This window comes from Enhydra lutris, unplaced genomic scaffold, assembly GCF_002288905.1.
Source record: "Enhydra lutris kenyoni isolate GAN:26980312 unplaced genomic scaffold, ASM228890v2 scaffoldscaffold48, whole genome shotgun sequence".
NCBI lineage: Eukaryota > Metazoa > Chordata > Mammalia > Carnivora > Mustelidae > Enhydra > Enhydra lutris.
The window spans coordinates 4,819,179-4,839,334 of record NW_019154132.1 but is presented as its reverse complement, the minus strand read 5'-3'; the positions used below and the strand labels follow the sequence as shown (position 1 = coordinate 4,839,334).

General features: G+C 41.0%; 1 protein-coding gene across 1 annotated transcript in view; it reads right to left on the bottom strand.

Annotated features, from left to right (window-relative positions):
- LOC111156741 (chromodomain Y like) overlaps positions 1 to 9,653 on the bottom strand; it is a 184,283-nt gene extending 174,630 nt beyond the window's left edge. Inside the window, exon 1 of the mRNA XM_022517798.1 lies at positions 9,608 to 9,653. Within this exon, the coding sequence (XP_022373506.1) occupies positions 9,608 to 9,631 (24 nt within the window). The 5' untranslated portion in view covers positions 9,632 to 9,653. The remainder of the gene's footprint in view (positions 1 to 9,607) is intronic.
- Between the last annotated feature and the right edge of the window lie 10,503 nt (positions 9,654 to 20,156).

Below are 20,156 nucleotides of genomic sequence, written 5' to 3'. Positions count from 1 at the left end.
ACAAATGCTCTTATGACTGATCCCAAGGAACAGCACAATCATCATTTTAAGCAGAGAATCAGCAGATAGACTCGAGGTAAAAGCATCGAGTGCCTCTTCAGGACACCCAGAAATAAGACTACTTGAGGTGAAAAATAAGTATATTTAAACTTCAGTGGTAAGAATTACTGAAATGAGATAAAAAAATTATTTTTTGATCACTCAAGTATTCTCATTTACAGGTCAACAAATCAGCTAACAATTCTTTGACCTGGTGTCATCACAGAAGACAGACAGCAAGCCCCTGCTCCTTACTGATGCCCACACCCAGTGGGAGATTGAGAGCTGTCTGAAGACACTAACTCACCTTCCCAAAACACCAACCTGACCCAGGGCTTTATGGAGAAGTATGCACCAGTAAATACATTTAAAGACATTTAATATCAAACCAAAACATCTTCTATGGCATATGCTGTTAACTTCACAAAGATTTAAGTAACATGAGAATTCAAAACCAGGCCAGGACTGCAGCAGGCCATCCATCCCCCAACATCCACCTCCCGCTCTTCAGGAGGCTACGTGATCTCTTGCTTCCGCTGTTAGGAATACTTGGGTAGAATCTTTGGAAAATACACCATAAAATGAATTTTGTCACTTACATGCCAAAACCTTTTCAAAAAAATCATTTTTGACAACTCTTTTCAAGATATGGCTTTCTTTTCATAAGCATGCCTTTCACATGCTCTGTGGGGCTAAGGAGCCCCTACCTTCCATGACCCAGAGGTGCCGTCACTAGCTCATCTCAAGAGCAATTTTATTAATGTCTACCCACATGCCTTTGATAGCTCTCCTTCCCTTACCATGTAGCTGTTCCTAACATTATAAGGAAGTCAGTGAAGTGCAGGCATATCATGCCCAAAATAAAGGAAAACAGTCTCGAAGGGAAACCCAGAACTGTTCAATGTATACAGGGTGTGACTCCGTTCTACAAGTCAAAAAGACTTTATTTGGTCCAGGTTCTCACATATTCTAAAGAGCTGAGACACCCAAATTAGCTACATGTTAACATAGCAAATGCTTCTGTATGCAACTCTGTGATGCCCTAAAATCCTAAACACACTACTGATGAAAAATGGGTACATTTTAACCACAGATATTCATTATCTCCAATCAACATCACTGGGCTCTATCAACGAACACTAGGAAAATACCAACCTCTTAAAAACTTCACATTGCAGAGCCCATTATAAATGAAGACAAAAAGCAAAGGCATTTCCTAAATATATTGTGGTTAACTTCTCCGACTAGAGAGTATTTTTAGATATCCCCCCCAACACTTTTCACCAACAGCTAAACACAAATACTATGACGAACATTTCAAACGCTCTTTATAGTACAATTTTCTTCCAAATTATTTTAGAAATAATTTTCCTCCAAAACACCATGTAGGGTTTTTTTCAAACAAGATACCTAAATGCACAATTCACACACACATGGTATAATTTCCAACAACATAACTCCAGTCACTGTAATATTTGTATTTCAACTAAAAGTTGGCCATTTTTGCCTGCTCACCACATTCAGGTCCTCAGATTAAGCACTGCAACAAACCAAAAAATATCCGACCATTCCAGAAAAAAAAATACACATGGTATTATTTAATAACCTGGAGAAAGTAATACTTCAAGTGCAAATTAGTAATCAATAGTGCAAAAGAAAACAGTAAATTATTCACAGAGTTTGGAGGGGATGATTCCTACAAGTTGTGAATTCTAATGAGGTCCCAAATGAGGACTGACACTGAAGCTAGCAAGCTGGGAGATCCATCTATTGGGAAAATGGCAGCACAAAGGTAGAAATGGATGGACTATGCAGGTGTGGACAAAGTAAGCCAACAACTATGGCTTTAGTAGCCCAGATTACATGAACAGGCCAAACTCAGGTAAAGAAAAGCTTGAGAAAATATGCTTAAACATCAAGGCGGACAGAACAAAGATGTTGAACATTCTGCCTTAGAAGCCTTAGTTTTATAACTATTATATCATTTTCATAATCAGTCCCATAACTCTCTCCAACACAACCATAAAGAATGATTCAATCATAAAAGTAAAGAAAGAAAACAAGCTACAGTTCTGGGGTGGAGGGAACCCCAGAAAATGTAGCAAAAATATAATTGTTGAAATTAAAAACTCAATGGATGGGTTACATAGCAAATTAGGCACAGTTCATCAGTGATCTAGAAGTCAGATCCAAGGAAAAACCCAGAATACAAACAAAACTAAAACAAGAAGATGGAAATGAGAGGGTTCTTACCCTTTGATAGGGAGGATAAAATGAGAAGACCTTATAAATAACTACTTGGTGAAATTCTTGAAGTATATACAAGAATAGCAGTATTTTATGACAAAATGGACAAACTTTGAGAACAAGGCAAAACTGACAAAAGAAGCACATTTATAAACCTTATTAATAGAAAGTCTCAACAGAGATATACCATAATAAAACTAGAGAACACCAAAGTCAAAGAGAGGATCCCAAAAGCAACCAGAGACAGAAGACAGATCTCCTGTAGAGTAACTACACCTAAGCTGACAACAACCTCTTCCACCATAATGGGAAAGACAGAACACAATGGATTAAGTATCTTCAAATGCTTAAAGAAATTAACCAATTAACTGGTTTCACTTGAAATCAATTCTATTTTCCTAAAATGAAGGCAGAGACATGTCCATACAATGGGGAAAAAAAAGAAAAAATTTCCACCAATAACCCTTCACTAAAGAAATCTCTAAAAGGTACACCCAAGAAAGGAATCCCAGAAGGAAGTTCCGATGATCAAAGAAACTGGTAAAGATATGGGTAAATCTAAACAAATATTATCTGTATACAATAATAATGTCCTATTGTATAACGTTTTTTTCCCACAGACGGAAACACTGGAAAATAACAGCATATAAGTAAATTCGGGGGAGCTGGATCAGAATTAAAGGATTCTGAAGTCCTTATACTGTCAGAAATGAAGCTAAAATATTGCTTAACTTTCTTTTTAACTGAAGACATTAGTTTCAGGCACACAACATAGTGACTGGGCAAGTGTATACATTATACTATGCTCACCCCAAGTGCAGCTACCATCTGTCACCATATAATCCCATTACAATACCACTGACTATATTCTCTTTGCTGTATCTTTCAGCCCTGTGACTCATTCATTCCATAACTTGAAGCCTGTTACCTCCCATTCTCCTTTGGATTGACTTTAGACTTCATGCATGTATAATTTTGAGAATAGCCACTTAAAGAAATAGTGTACAACTTCCAAATCCAATCAGTGAAGTTTTAATATGATTCTACTGTGGACTCTGGCTGAAGTCAAGCTGAGTTTGGCAAAAATAACGTCAGAGTAATCAACAAAGGGCAGTGAAAGTCAAGTCTTAGCTCAAAGATCTCAAGAACAATTTTAATACTTGTTTTGGGTCACAGATCCCTTTGAGGAACAGATGAAAGCTACTGATCCTCTCCCTCAGAAAAACTCTTATACAGACTTGTACAAATTTTCATACAAATGGGAAAGACTTTTCCCAGACTCCCCACAGAATACAGATCCCCCAAGGCCTTGCACAGCTTAAAAGGCTAAAGAGAATTAAGTTTGTGTGGGAAACAGTAAACTCAGAAGTTCTTCAAGAGTTGAAACCGCATATGCAAAGGAGGAACTAAGTGTAAAAGGAACAGCACAGGGCATAATTTCTGGGGGAGGGGGGATTCTGGAGGGAAAGGGTCACGAATGGAGAGTCATTCCTATAATTCATGCTTTCATTAAGGTGTAATTCAACAATTGTGCAACAATTGCAATATGTGAACTTTGGGAAATAATGATCAGAAAAAAAAATTCCTAGTTTTAAAGAGTGTAAGCATCAATCTTACAACCTGATGGACAAGTATGTCATACAATGAAGACAGAAAATAGACATGAAAGCATCCTTAGCTAGTTACCTAGTGTTTTTAATACTCCCTTCCTGGAATGACTCAGTTAACAGCCAGCAACAAAGAGCCTGAAAAAGGACTAGTCTGGTCCACCTGGAGTTCTTCGGCAAAGGCAGATCCTAACCCCTCCCCACCTCAACACGGAGTGTAGCCTCAGTGTCAGAAAACAAAGACCATTGCAATCCAAAGGCTCCTACATCCACTTGCATTCCATAAAGAAGCTTTTTGGAAACATAGATTCTGGTCTCCATTCAAACACTGAAAACTACACTCTCACAGTTTGGGCCCAAGAATCTGTATTTTAAAAGGACCCCAGATGATGCCATTGCACCCAGAAACACATGCAATATAAAAAGTACTTATTCACAAAAATTGGACTCATATTGGCTTTGTGCATCACAGATATTCAAAACTGTGAATCAGAATACTGCAAATAAAGTATTTCCTATACATCATGAAAATATCTTTGATGATTAAAAATCATTAGCATGGAAAAAAATTTAATGATTTTTAGATATTATAGAAAGAAAGACTTATTCTAGTATGCAGGAATTAAAAGCAAATTCAGAGGTAAAGCACATGGGATGTCTCCATGCTACTGTTTAGGCAAATAAATAATATTCAGCAATTCACATTCAAGATATTAATTTTCAAAATACAAATTTGACTTTACTGCCCCCCAATCAAATCCAGAAGTCAAACAACTCTTTTCTTTTTCTTATGTTGGTCAATCTTTTCAGAGCCATGCACATACAACAGATGCAGGTTTATCTTGACCAACATCCATTGAAAGTCTCTTGATCTCTGTGAATTTCACTGGAATTACACAAGCAGATTTAATTTATAACTGTGCTTTTGGTCAATGTACACAAGATTTGTGTGGTGCATAGGAGACAGAGCAATGATATCCCAAAGCAATAAGAAAAATTCAAAAGACTTACCTTTCCCCCAAATTCTGATTATCCTTCCAAACTAACCCATTTTTAGACTTTTTTTTATAAGCCAGATACAATTTCATTCTTTAAAACTTACTTCCATTTTTGGTAGACCGGAATATGCATATGTTAGATAATTTCTCAGAAGGCCACGACTAGATCACTGAAATCTTACTAAAATTTAAATTAGCTATTATAATAGTTCTCAAGGGAAAAACCCCATATCCACTGAGGAAAAAAAAGAATTATTAAGATATACATATAAGGAGAATGTATCTCCATTCTACTACAGTGTGCATTCCTTATTCAGTCCCACATGAATGAAGTCTTATGGTGGTAATTGACCAGTAGATAACGTCCTCCTGATCCACCGTTTTCTTTGGTGATATAATCAATTTACTTGATGCTTTGAAATCCCAAATACCAAACGAAAACAGGTTTGGTTTCAGGGTTTGAGAGCTGGGTAGGTTTTTTTCTTTCTTTAATTAATAATGGAAAAAGATGTGATGATGGGTGGCTCAGTCAGTTAAGCATCTGCCTTCAGCTCGGGTCATGATTTCAGAGTCCTGGGATAGAGTCCCGCATCGGCTCTCTGCTCAGTGGACAGTTGCCTCTCCCTCTGCTTCTCCTCCCTGCTTGTGCGCACATGCGCAATCTCTCTCAAATAAATAAATAAAATATTTTTTTTAAATAAATAAAATCTTAAAAAAAAAAACCAGAATGGAAGAATATAAAGATGTTCCCCAGAATAATATAATCATTTAACACTTGGGTATAGTACTTTATCAAGTGGAAACTCCTTTTACATGCTAAAGTCATATAAGCTTCACATCTTACTGATGAGGAAGTTCAGGAGAGAGAATTTCTGAAGACACATAGCTATTTCCTTCATTATACAGCAGGAAAGAATGGAACCCAGTCCAGAGCTGGGATTGGAGCTAGAAGGACTTTTATTATTTCACACTCCACTTCCATATGCCTCAACCTCAGTTCCTGAGTAGCTGGTCATCTATAGCAGAGGTGAGCAAACAAAATCCAGCCCATGGATTTTGTGGAACTCATGGGCTGAGAATGATTTTTACATTTTTACATTTTTTAAGTGATTGGAGGGGACGGAGAACAACAGGATTTTATGACATGTAAAAATTACATAAAATTCATATTTTACTGTCCATAACAGTCTTATTGGAAAATGGCACTCATTCGTTTAGGCACTATCTATGGTTACTTTTGCCTTACAACAGCAGAGCTGAGTAGTCGCAACAAAGACTGCATGGTCTACAGGGTCTAAAATATCAACTGCCTGGTCCTTCCCGTAAAGTCTAGACCCCCGATCTACAGGACACTTATCTTTTTTTGAAAGTTATGAAGTACTCAGCAGAAGTAAAAAATCTGTCTTTCCTAATCCTAGCTGCTAGAGATACAGAGAGTAAATCCATTCTGTCTTCAACAGATGCTCTTCCAATTTCATAAGGCGGATACTCCACCCTATCTTGTTCCCTTATTTTTTATTCACATAGTTACAATAACCACTTTAAACATTTGGGGCACCTGGGTGGCTCAGTGGGTTAAAGCCTCTGCCTTCAGCTCAGGTCATGATCCCAGCGTCCTGGGATCAAGCCCCGCATCGGGCTCTCTGCTCAGCCGGGAGCCTGCTTCCCTTCCTCTCTCTCTCTGCCTGCCTCTCTGTCTGTCAAGTAAATAAATAAAATCTTAAAAAAAAAAAATTTACTGAGGACCTATTACCATATAGTAGGCACCATGCTAAGTGCTGGAGATCTCATTTCTTTAAAAAAATTTTTTTTAATTTTTCATTAACATATAATTATTATTAGCCCTAGGGGTACAGGTCTGTGAATCACCAGATTTACACACTTCACAGCACTCACCATACATAGCACATACCCTCTCCAATGTCCATAACCCAACCACCCTCTCCCCGCCCCCACCCCCAGCAACCCTCAGTTTGTTTTGTGAGATTTGGAAATCTCATTTCTTTTAGGTGACAAAATAGAGGCTTAGCAATCAGATAATTCACCGAGGTTCACACAGCTACAGCAAACCTGTGCTCTTACCATACCAGGTTACATCAAGAAGCAAGACTTTGAACTTCCTCCTTTGTCAATACATCCCTACAGAATTATAGAGTTTGAGGCCAAACATGAAACTTCTGTTTTGATTTATGCAGAACCAAACAAAACAAAGCAACTAATGTCCATAACCTTATTACTAAGGTACCTTAATGTCCTCCCTAATCTTGTCAAATAGCCTGATAGGCTATAGTGTTTATTTATGATTGAGTATCATTTCAGCCTCACAAGTAATATTGTCTCAATTAAAACAGTATAATTTTCTCTAAGAAACACAACCAGGTCTCAGGGAGACATGTTAGATCAGTTAAAATATGACAATAACCACCACTTACTGAGTGTTCACTATGGGAATTGTGGGGTATGAGTTACATTTTTTTTTTTCACCTGAACTTCACAATTCTGTGAGGTAAGCATTGATCCCAATTCTGCAGATGAGGAAACTGAGCTTTCAAGCTAATTTGCCCAAGGTCACAGGGTTGGATTTCAACAACTAGGTTTTCTGACTCCAAATGCAGGCTCTCAACCACTATGCAGAACTTTCAAATATCAATTTTCAATCACAATATAGTCATAGAGTCAGCGTTGCCTACATGTAAAGATAAAGAAGTTAGAGAACTTATCCTGAAGGATACTATTGCATTATTTACTATCATTTCAACTATACTTCTATAATTTATTTCAAAACTAACACAAAACCCAAAATTAGAAGGTCAATCATGACAGAATAGCATTTCTTTGTGATGTACTTAGTTCTTCCCCAATAAATGTCAAGGACATGAACCATCCTCATACTTTTTGCCTCCCTAGGGAATCACCCTAGAGCAGACATTCAATGAACATGCTGAATGACCACTAATTTTGAACAAAATGTGACTTATACATGAAATTCTGCCAGGAAAGTAGTGACTAGAAAACCTAAACCTAAACCAAACCTAAACCTAAACTAAACCTAAGAGAAGAAAAAATAAAGAACTAAATTTAATTCATAAAGCACTGGCAGTAAACCTACTGTCTTCAGGAACACTTTTAGACACATAAGATACAACTTATGTATAAGGTGCTACCCTCACCCAAACACTAATGGGATGACTTAAGTGATCATGTATTTATAATCACAAAAATTAAGAGTGAATAGTAAAACCTAAACTAGCAAAGAATAATCTAATGCAGAAACCAAAATCCCTCATCTGTATTTTCCCAACTGTTTATCAGCCTGAAAGATCTGCATTTATCTTAGCCTCTGCTTATGGACCTTCCCCAGGCACATCACCTTCCCTCCTAGAAGGAAAATTTCTTGAGGACAAATCTTTTTCCCATTTACCTATCCAAATGACCCAAGATAGTGTCTTAGGTGCAGCTAATGGGTAAAATGGACGAAAAGAATGGAACGTTTTCAGTGCCAGCCAAGGTACACTGACCACATACAATGCAAGGGGAGGCAACAATTTTACCATTATTTTTACAAAAGGCAGCCTCCTCCCAAGAATCTCTGCAAACACTTGCTTTTAAAAAGCAACAAAAAGTTGCTAGAAGGCTATCACTGTCGAAAAGAGAGTGCCATTCTATGCCAATTGCAATAATGAAACCTCAGAAGGTTCACCGGGTACTTACTAGGGGTTGACAAGGGCCATGGGGCTCTACTGGTTACAGACGCTTACTTAAGCCCCTAAACACCCAGGTCCCTAAACGCATCATAAAGGTGAATCCAGAGAGTATCCCGAAGTTTAAGTCTCCTCCGAAGATTGTATTTATAAATATACATATATAAACAGATATATATATAAACACATATATAAACAGAAAATCATTTATCCAAAAGAACCGAAAGCCTTCCAAGCTTCTGTACTCCCAAGGAAGTCTACTTTGAAATACGTCAAGAAGTTACACCGAGGCATACAAAAATATGTCTAAAGATCCAAACAGAGAACTCCAAAACTCGAAGTTGAAGCTGGCAAACCCATCGTTCGAAACTTACAGCTCTGATTGTGCCCTTTCTTACTTGCAACGCTGCGGCGCAAATGAATGACGGTGTATCAGCGTTAAATTTAAATTTCCTGGCTCTGGCCACAATGCTAACCTAATTAAAGCATGTGGTCAACGTTTAGCATTTTCGGTGCGTTATTTTGCATCGCTTTGACTAGGGACAGAGTCGAGACAGTTGCACTCTTCCTCTCGGGCCCCCACTCCCCAAACCGGAGGCAAAACCCTCTACAAAATGCTTTATTAAATGGACAGGAAAAACACCCCCGCACCGCCTACAGACCCCGCCAAGCAGTAACAGGGGCTTCACACCCATTGCCCTCGCCAAGAACACTTTGGGCTCAGTCTGAGCAAGTCACTGGTGTCAGCGCTACTTCCCCACGACCGGAGCCCCCCCAGGCGCCCGACAACTCCGGGGAGCACCCCCCCCCCACCGCCCGCCGGGCCCCTCGGAGCAGCGTGGCTCCGGCTCCCCTCGCACACATTTCCCGTCCAGCAAACTGCGGCCGCGGAGGGGGAGGGGGCGAGGCGGGCGCCCGCGGCAGAGCCGGGCCGTCGGGCTGGACGCCGCCGGGCCGGGGCCGGGGAGGGGCGGCGCGGGGCGGCCCGAGGGTCCGGGAGGGGGAGGGGAGGTACCTCGTACAGCTCCTCGGAAGCCATGGTGGGCGGCGGAGTTGCGGGCGGGCGGGAGGGGCAGGGTCGGGGTGAGGCACCGCCGCCGCCGGGCGGCCGACACTTTGTTTCAGTTGGGTCCCTGCGTGGCCTGCGCTTCCTGCTCCCGCTCCCGCTCCCGGCGCCAGGAGCTCAGCACGGACGAGCCTCTCACACTCACTGCCAGTGCGGGCCGGCGGCGGCGGCGGCGGCGGGGTTGTGCGCAGGAGCAGCTGCGCAACGCGCCCTCCGCGCCCCGCGCTCACTCCCCGGCGGGCCGGCTCGGGCTCGGGCTCATCGCGCCCCGCCGCGGGGCCGGGCCGGGCTGGGGCGGGCGCGGCGGCGGTGCACGGCAGCGCGGCTGGCTCCGTGGCTCCCCCTCTCCGGTGTAGTGCAAAAAGCTTCCTACTTGTGACCAAAAAAACCTGCCCCGGCTACTGAGCATGCCCAGTGCGGCTGCCCGGGCCCGGCGGAGCCGCGCTCCCGCGCTCCGGGTTTTCGGACCGCCCGCGCGGGAGGGGCGGGGAGGCAGGCGGGGCGGGGCGGCCGAAGGGAGCAGTGGGCTCCGCTCCCGGCCGAGGCGGGCGGGCGGCCGCCGAGAGCTAGCCGGCAGGAAGGGGAGGAGCCAGGGAACGGTGGGCGGGGCAGAGGCGAGGCGTGGGCGGGGCTACGGGAGCAGTGGGCGGGGCCCCGACTTCAGCAAGTCCCCTCCCGGGGGTCGGACCTGGTGGCCGCGCTGCCAGTCTGCCCATGTGGACGTGGGTGCCGGGATCTGGGACGGGCGGGACTGGGGGACGCCTCGAAGGTCGAGGCGGACGGCGGCGGTGCCCACTGGGGCAGGGACTGGCGGGCCCGAAGTTGGGCAGGGGGCCGTGGGAGCGAACTGCCCGCGTCCGAAGCCCACCGCCCCGACGGCAGCGGCCGAGCTGCCAAATCCCTCCTTTCGGGGGATCGATGAACTCCCGCTTCGGTGCGCCCGCCGTGGACGCCCGTCCCGGGCCAAGCCAGCCCGCAGAGGGCGTGCAGCGTGGCCAGGTGGAACCCCCCCCCCCCGCCCTAACACGTGCCCGCCTCCCCCGCGGCAGCCGCCAAGACCCGGAGCCCGAACGACCCGCCCCGCCGGGTGGCCCGGAGCGCTCCGGGCAGGCTCGCTGGGCGGCAGGCCGGGGGTGGGAGCCGGGGGCGGGAGCCCGGCGCAGTCTAGGGCGGCGCGAGGGCGCGGCTGCCTCCACTCTGCCCGCAGCTTCCCCCACGCCAGGCCTCCCTGTTCCTCTTGGAGCGTCCGAGGATCTAGGAGGAGGGGCCAGAATCTGGGCTCCGGGGAGATCTGGGTTCTAATGGAACGAAGCTGTCAATGGTGGTTCTCCTTGGGGCGGGGGGGGGGGGGGGGGGAAGGGGGGCGAGGGGAAAAAGGGGGGGGAACGGGGGGGGGGGGGGGGGGGGAGAACGATGTAGACAACTAAAAAGACAACTAAAAAGGCCCTCGGGTCAGAACAGCAAAGGGCTGGCCCTTCCTCCACTTAGTAGGGGAGATGGGCAAGTGGGGACGGTCCGCATGGCTAGTCCCGGGGCACACCTGGCAGGCGACTGGTCGTTTCCCCGTCCGTGCGGAATGAGGAAGGGGCTTCCTGGTCTGACTCCCCCAAAGAGCCGGCAACACCAAACCGTCCTCCCGAACTTCTCCACGGGACACTACAGAGACACCGTTTCACATTCTTTCCTCCCTACACCTGGAAGCCACCTCCAGAGCCTACATTTTTACCAAAGGATCCTCTGCCGACACTGCGTTCCTGGTGCTCTATCTAGCACTGGTTCCTAACCGACCTTCCACTCACCGCGCTCCTCCCACCACTTTTCTAAATTAAAACCCAATTCGATTTGGCCCCAGACATACAGTTTAACAACCACCGGGCTTTTCACAGACTCCGCTGAGTTTCCTGCCCTCCCCACTCCCGGGAACAAGCACAGCGCTTGCCCTTAAGTCACTTGAAGTCGAGTCACCATTCTCTTCTCGCCAGAGCCTCTACCAGCAATTCCATGGGCCCCGAACGCTCCCTTTCAACCTTAAACTCCAGCTCCGACGTCACCTCAAAACATAGCTTTCTGACTTCCAGGGCAAAAAATCAGTTACTCCCTCTCCAGGGGCTCCTGAAGCCCTCAGGCGCGCCCCCGGCACTTGTGTTTTAACTGTTTTGTCCTCTCTGCTCTCCCACCCCCATTGCTAGACTATGACCTTCTCCCAGATCTCATCTGCAAATTTTACTCTCCAACCCTAGCACCATTCTCTACATACAAAATAAGTTTTTATTCAATGAGTTGGAATTCCAATGTTCACAATAAAGTCTAACACCCACACATCCAATTTCCATTATCAAATGCTTTGATAACAGAATCACAAATTAATGGCTCACCTCCTCTACTTAGTAAGGAGCTCTCAAACTCTGACCTTTTCCCTAACGGCCCAAATTCTCGCTCTCTCTTCCAAATATTTGCTCCTCTTCCTCTCGCTTAACATTTCCATTATTTGTTGCATTCAAGTATTGTCTCTCTGGCCACACAAATTCATTAATGAAAGTTGTAAACTCCCTGAAGGCAAGGACTAGGACTTTATATGTAATCTGTGATGTCTCAAAGCAATTAGCTCACCTACCTACCGCCAAGTGTCCAGATACTTGGAGGAGATGGTTAAAAATCACACAAGTGTAAGAAAATATAAATTAAAAAGGGATCCTCGATACAAAAGGAACAGATGCATCTCACATATAAGCCCATATAGAATGGTATGATACAAATATAAACATCCACATTTCTCAGAGCCACCACCCTAATTACTGCCACCACCAGAACGAAGTTTGTTAAGCATTCACAAGTTGCTCCCGTATGTGCTTACCGGTTTGTAATGTTAAATACGTTGTCTCTAAAGTCTCCAATACTATGACTGTTACCCAGGAGAAGGGAAGAAGTAAGGATAGAAGGACATCCACAACAACCATACACAGATATGGAGCTAGTACACTTAGCATATACATACAATCCTAGTGCTAAGGGGACCCATCAAAGTGGAGAAATAGAGGGGGAGGGGAATTGCAGATTTTAAAAAGGTAACTCCAAAAAGCCACTTTACAGGGTCCTTTAATCCTGGTGACCTGGATTATTTATGCTATTACGATTAGTATCAATATTAAAAGAATAACCACTGGGTAGAGATCGTCTCCATAACTAAGCGAGAGTAAGCCATTCTCCTAAACTCAGCTCCAGCCACCTCTCTCCTCCAACGATTATAGTTGCTTTCCATCGTAATTAGTAACTTTGGCAGAGGGAACCAGTAGTAAGATATCCAAACCAGTGACTGAGAACTTGAGCAAGTTTTCAACTGTCCACTTTGCTCCTTCTCATCTGCCCTCCACACAAAACACCCACAATTTTACTGATACTATTTCCTTATGTATATATTTTGCCTCAATTAGTTCAAATTGTCTTACTTTTAGGCAAATTTTGCTTTCTTCTATCATTTTTTTAAATAATCAACATTTATCAGTGCTCCTAACAGAAGTAAATGCATCCAAGATCATATCATGGCTTTGCATTTATACCACCCTTTATGAAATAGTGAAGTCTTACCGTAGTTACCATGACCACGTGTGTGGGTGCTGTGAAAGTACTTTCTCAGTGAATTGAGAATAAAAGTGAAATCACATCCCCAAAACACATCAAAGAAGATATCTGCATTGTACCAAAAATACATGCAGCACAATAGTATGTACTAGTACAATATATAAATCTTAAGGATGATAGAAGTGGTCAACAAGTGAGATGACGTACACAATGTGTTTAAAAATACACAACTACCAGCAGTAAGCTTCAGCTCTTACCTGACTCGAGTCAGTGGTGGAGACCAACACAAGCCAGTTTACTCCTTTTCCAAATTTATCTGAACAATTCGTAATAGGCTATCAGAGCCATTCAACCGAAGACTCTTCAGATCCAGAGTGGAAGCCATTTTCCGTCTCAGCTCAACAATGACTAATCTCAAATTGGAGGGTATCCTCCTTTCCCATTCGACCAGCCAACCAGTCACTTCTTCCATTCTCCCAAGGATCTGCATTTCATCTACATTTGAATTCCAAGCCTCCCAAGATGGGGTGGGGGAAGGGGCTGGAAAGACAAAAGAAGCCCAAATCTAGCAGTTACTACTCTCAGCCAAAGGTTTGGTTGGTGGACGTGAAAAGCTGCTGATAATGATTCCCTTCATTAGTTTTGCACCCCAAAAGCATAATCTATCTTGGCTACCTCTTCCCAAACCCCAAATTTAACTGTGGTTTTTATGAAGAAGTGACCTATGTTTGTTTGTTTGTGCACACTGAAGACAAAGAGAAATTAAATACCCTGCTTATTATAGAACATTCACTCCACAAAACATGGAGAAATTCCAATCTCAATCATCTACTCAAAAGAAAGTAAGAAATTTCAAGCCTGAGAAGCGAAAGAGAGAAACATAGAGAACCAGTCATAAGATGAATTCAGATGCTAGGATCTTTACTGAACTTGGAGCCAACCAGTTATTCCTTCCCCTGAAACTTAGATTGGATAGCAGCGCCCTTTTTCTTTCTGGACAATCAATAATCTCTGATTCCTGGTTTCAGCTCCTGCTTCCTCCCCTGGCCAAAGAGTCCAATGTCCCCATTTCAAATGGCAGCCACTCCCTCCCGCATCCGTCTGGGTCCCAGGTATTACTCTCTCTGGTATGTAATCCAGCTGCCATACTGCTGTTTCCTGGCCCAGTGCCACCATTTCTTTAATGCCTGCCCTAGCGATATCAATCTAGAGACTTCTTCACATTTGATTCCATCAATTTCCTTTTAGGCTGAGGTTCCACCATTGCCCAAACCTCATCAATTCACAATTAAGTGTTATTTTCTTTCTCAACTAGATTTGGGGTTTAATTGATGTGCCTCCTTTTTTTTTCCTTAAGATTTTATTTATTTATTTGGAGGGGAGAGAGAAAGAGCACAAGCGAGGTGGAGGGGCAGAGGGAGGAGAAGCAGGCTCCCGCTAAGCCAGGGAGCCTAAAGAGGGGCTTGATCCCAGGATAATGGGATCATGCCCGGAGCCAAATGCAGATGCTTACCCAACAGAGCCTCCCAGACACCCCATTGCTGTTTCTTTTTCTATTTAGCTAATGATGATTCTACCAAAAGAATCTTGTAGTATGTATTTGTTGCACCTTCTTTTGATTGAAGCAATCAAGATTGAGAAAGTTTTCATTTATTCTGTTATACATTACCCCACCTTCTGGAAAAAGAAAATAACCAAAAGTCATAGAGACGAAACAGCCTTGAGGTACTAGCATGACATTCTGGTTGACTTTACCACAGCAGTGACTAATTCGTTTTGGGTTCTTCAAAAAAGCATCAAGTATAAATGTCCCTTGAATGATTTTGATGGATAATTATGTTTGTCTCTCAAGTGAGACCATCCCAGTAAACTCATTACCTTCTGGCCTTTTTTAGAGAGAGACATTATCAATAAGAGATAGCCGGAGGAGATGAGTGTGGACATTCTGGCTCAAGGAAAATAGAAACAACCAGGCCCATCAAAATCAGTAAAACCCAGAATTAGACCAGGACCAGAACAGGTGGAGGTTGAATCTAAAACAGAGATAAGAGATTCAAAATGAACTAGAAAGTAAAGCTGGAACCACGCAAGCATATGGAACCATGTATTGGTGCTTGGTTTTTTTCAATCACTAGTATTGTGTAGTGCAAAGGTTTTCAAATAGTGGTCCCCAGACCAGCGGCAACAGACTCACTCTCCATTTGTTGCAAGTACAAATTCTCTACCCACCTACTGGCACCTGGAAATCCGTGTAGGTGACTTTGATGCATGCTAAAGTTTGAGAAGCTGTGGTTTAGAACAGTTTTGTTTGTTTCTTTGTTGTTACTGTTTTTATCAAGCTACAGATTTCAAACCATTAGTGGATCTTTAGATAGTTTTAGGAGATCTTGTAGCATTTTTTAAAATGAGACAAAATGGAATGGATAGAATAGGATGGACTTGGAAAAAGAATCAGAATGGATTCATTACCCTACTAGGGTGACTATTGTTTCCATTATATACACACACATATTTATATATATACATATACATATAATGTATATATAACAACACATGCATACACATACACATGCATATTATTACATACTAGTTCAAAATGTAAAATGTTTCTTATCCAGATCGAAAACTTTATATAAACACTTTACAAATGTTAAACTTTTTAATTTAACAAGCACCTAATGAAAATTATAGCTCATTTGCAAAGAACCCTAAGCAAGCACATCCGTTCATGATACACTTCTGGGAATAGGCACTAATATTGACCTAATTCCTAGTAAGTGAGCAAACTGAAATTTATACTCAGGCCCAGGTGGCTCTCAGGGCTGAGCTTTAAACAATTAAGTTGATGTCATTCATTCACCCAATAAATATTTATCAACCACTTATTGTGTGACAGGCCCCTTGCTAACTAAGGTAAAATACAATCATTCCTTCTCTTAGGCAGCTAATAATCTACTGGGATGGACAGACATTAAATTGTCAAGTAAAAAGTCTCAATTATAACTCAAGAAAAATTTCAGGAGCTGTGAACACTTATGCCCTGGCAATGAGTTTGGTCTGCTGCTTCCCCAAAGACAGTGTCCATCACCCCTTGGGTACTCTAGATATATTTGGATACCAGCAAGTAGGATCATTGAAAAATTATTGTCAAATAATTTGATACCTTAAAAAAAAGCATCCAAGTAGCCATCATAGGAGAATCAACATCTCAAGTTCCATTTAATTGCTTTACAATCTAGCATTTAAAAAAATGAAGTGTTTATAAACTTTCCAAATGACATAAGAAAATACAGCAAAAGCCTGTGTATCTACTCCCCAGCTTAAGAATAATATTTCTAGGGGAGCCTGGGTGGTTCAGTGGGTTAAGCCTCTGCCTTCGGCCCAGGTCATGATCTCAGGGTCCTGGGATCAAATCCCGCATCAGGCTCTCTGCTTGGCAGGGAGCCTGCTTCCTCCCCTCTCTCTCTGCCTGCCTCTCTGCCTACTTGTGCTCTCTCTCTCTGTCAAATAAATAAATAAAATCTTAAAAAAAAAAAAGAATAATATTTCTATATTCAAGCCAATACTTGGTAGACTTTTGAATAATTTATGGAAGGTACAGAGTATACTATATTCCATTCAGTATTTTGGGTTTATTTCATTGTTATTTTTTTAATTTTATTTTATTTTAAAATAAGTGATTTAGATTTATAGAAAAATTGCAAAGGTAGTATAGAAATTTCCCATACATTCCACACTGTTTCCACTGCTATTAATATTTTACATTAGTATGATACCTTTATCACAATTCATGAGGACAATACCAATATGTTACTATCAGCTAAAGTCCTTACTTTATTCAGATTTCCATATTTTTTACCTGATGTCTGTTTTCTGTTCCAGGATCTCATTCAGGACAAACTATTACATTTAGTAATTATATCTCCTTAGGTTTCTCAGATTTTCCTTGTTTTTGATGACCTTGACAGTTTGACAAGTACTGACTGAATATTTTGTAGAGTGACCATCAACTGGGTTTGTCTGATTTTTTCCTTGACTGGGGTTAGATGTTTTGAGAGGAAGACCATGGAGGTAAAATGCCTTCCTCATCACATCAGATCAAAGGTATGTACTATCAACATGACTTATCACTGTTGACGTTGACCTTCTTTGCCTGGCTAAAGTAGTGGTTGGCAGGTTTCTCCACTATAGAGTTGCTTTCTCCCCACCCCCTTTCTACTCTATACTGTTTGGGAGGGAGTTATAATGGAAAGCCCACATTAAGTAATGAGGAGCTATCCTTTTCCACGTCTTTGAGGGCAGAGTATCTACAAAAATTACTTGGAATTCTGTCGAGGAGATTTGTCAATTTGTTAATTTATTTAATCACTTCTATTAATATGGACTCATGGAAATTTATTTTATACTTAGGATTACAAATCATACTTCTCTATTTCTTGTGTTACTTTAATTGGTCTAGCTTTGGCCAGTAGGAGTGCTTTCAGTTGGCTCCTTTGCCCCTTTGACATACCCTAATCATGGCTGGAGTGTGTAAATATGTGTATGTGACCAATTCCTTACTTTCTGACATTATTAGATGCTCCACGCTCATTTTGTATATTTTCTGTCTCACTTCTAGAATCAGCCATTTCTCTAAGTAGTTCTGGTTCCTTTTACTAAAGAATCATCTTAGAAAGCAAGATGTGGTACTAATGTGCTGATTGCTACTGTGGCATCTTTGGATTTTGGTTAGGTTATACGTAAACTAGTGAGGTAAATTCTGAACAAAGAACCAGGTAAGAGGATGGTAGAGATGGTCCCAGCCTGGGATAAGAGCCTGTGGAAGGGCCCAGATGTATAAGGAGCCCGTCTTTGAGAATCTGAAGAAAGCTGGTGGGGCTGGAATGCAGAGAAGAGGAGGAAGGACATAAAATATGATTAAGAGGCAGGTGACTTTTGTTGGTCATGACAATGTCCTTGGTGTCTTAAGCAATAATCTAATCAGTATTTTTAAAAAGCACAGCACTATGAAGAACAAGTGGTTGGGCTAGAGTAGTTAGGGAGCTTTTACACAATTGCATTGATTTTGATATTCTTTTTAATGATATAAAATTATTTCAAGATAAATTTCTCATGAATGCTTTGCAGATGCCAAACACATATTCAACATGCCCATGAGGTTGTGGATACCACCTTTATCACCAATGCAACATTAAATAGAAATGGTGATAGTGGACATCTTTTCCTAATTTTTATTACAAAGGAGAAGTTTTCATCATCAGAAATGACGACTGCTAAGATGATTTTGTATTCATAGTCAATCAAATTAAAGAAGTTCCTTTCTAATACTAATTTTCAAAAAGTTTCATTAAATCATGAATGGATATTGAATTTTGTCATCTATTGAATTGATCATAAGATTTTATTCCTTAATTTTGTAAAGATGTTGACATATTATTTTTAATTTTAAATCAGTTTTCCTTTTCTGGAATAAGCTACATTTGGTTTTGATGCATTATCCTTTTTATAATTTGTTCAATTTATTATGCTAATAATATGTTTAGGATTTTGAATCTACATTTATGAGAAAGGTTGGCCTAAAATTTTCCTTTCTTATGTTCTTGTTGGGTTTTGATATCAAGTTGTACATGTCTCATAGGAGGAATTGGTATATATTTCCTCTTTCAATTTTTAGTTTATGTGTGAATGCCATTATTTCTTCCTTTACTATCTGTATGCATTTGCTTGTAAAACCATCTGGTCCTGGGGCATTCTTGTTGGAAGGCTTTAAGTTATAGATTCAATTTTTTTCTTTTTTTAAATTGAAGCATAATTAACATACATTGTTATATTAGTTTCAGGTGTACAATATAATAATTCAACAATTCTGTACATCACTCGGTGCTTATCACAATAAATCTACTCTTTTTTTAAATGTTATGTTGGTCACCGTACAGTACATCATTAAATAATAAACCTACTCTTTAATCCTCTTCTATAGATTCAAGTTTTTAATGAACAAATATTCAGGTTTCATTCTATGTCAATTTATCCACTTTATCTAAATTTCCAAACTAAATGGCATAAAATTGCTCAGAAATTCTAATATGGGTAGGGTCTGTAGTAATGTCTCGTTTCCATTTTTCAAATTATGTGTGACTTCTCTCCTTTTACTTTATCAGTCTTGCCAGAGCTGTATTAGTCTATCAGTCTTGAAAATACCAATTTTGGACATTTTGATTCTCTGTTTTGGAAGCGTCTATTCTATTTGATCATGCTCCTACCTACCATTATTATTTCTTTTTTACTTTGGGTTTTATATATTGGTATTTTTCTTATTTCTTTAAATGACTTTATTGACTTTGTCTTTCTTTTCAAATGTATGTGTATAAATCTATAAATTACTATTAATTATAATTATAATTAATTATAAATTATCTAAGTCCCACAAGTCTTGATATTTTACATTTTCATTATCATTTCTTCAAAATATATTTCCATTTCCATCGTGATTTCTTCTACCACCTGTGGATTGTTAGAAGTGTGTTTCTTAGTCTCAAAATTTTGGGATTTTTCTCATTATTTTTTGTCATTTGATTTCTGACTTAATTGCAATGTAGTCAAAGAACATGATCTGTAGAACTTCAGTCCTTTGAAATTTGTTGAGACTTACTTTATGTTCCAAATATCCTAATTTTCTATATGGTACTTCAAAAGACTGTATTTTGCAGTTTTTAAATGCAGTGTTATTTATATGTATAACTTATGTAATTTATTATATGTTATATAAGGATCTATAAATTATGTTATATTATTTATATAATATTATAAATATATTATATATAACAGCAATATAGTAATAGTATAGTATATATAATAGTAATATAGTAATAATAATATCTTTATATATAGATATATGTTATAATATACTTTTGTATAT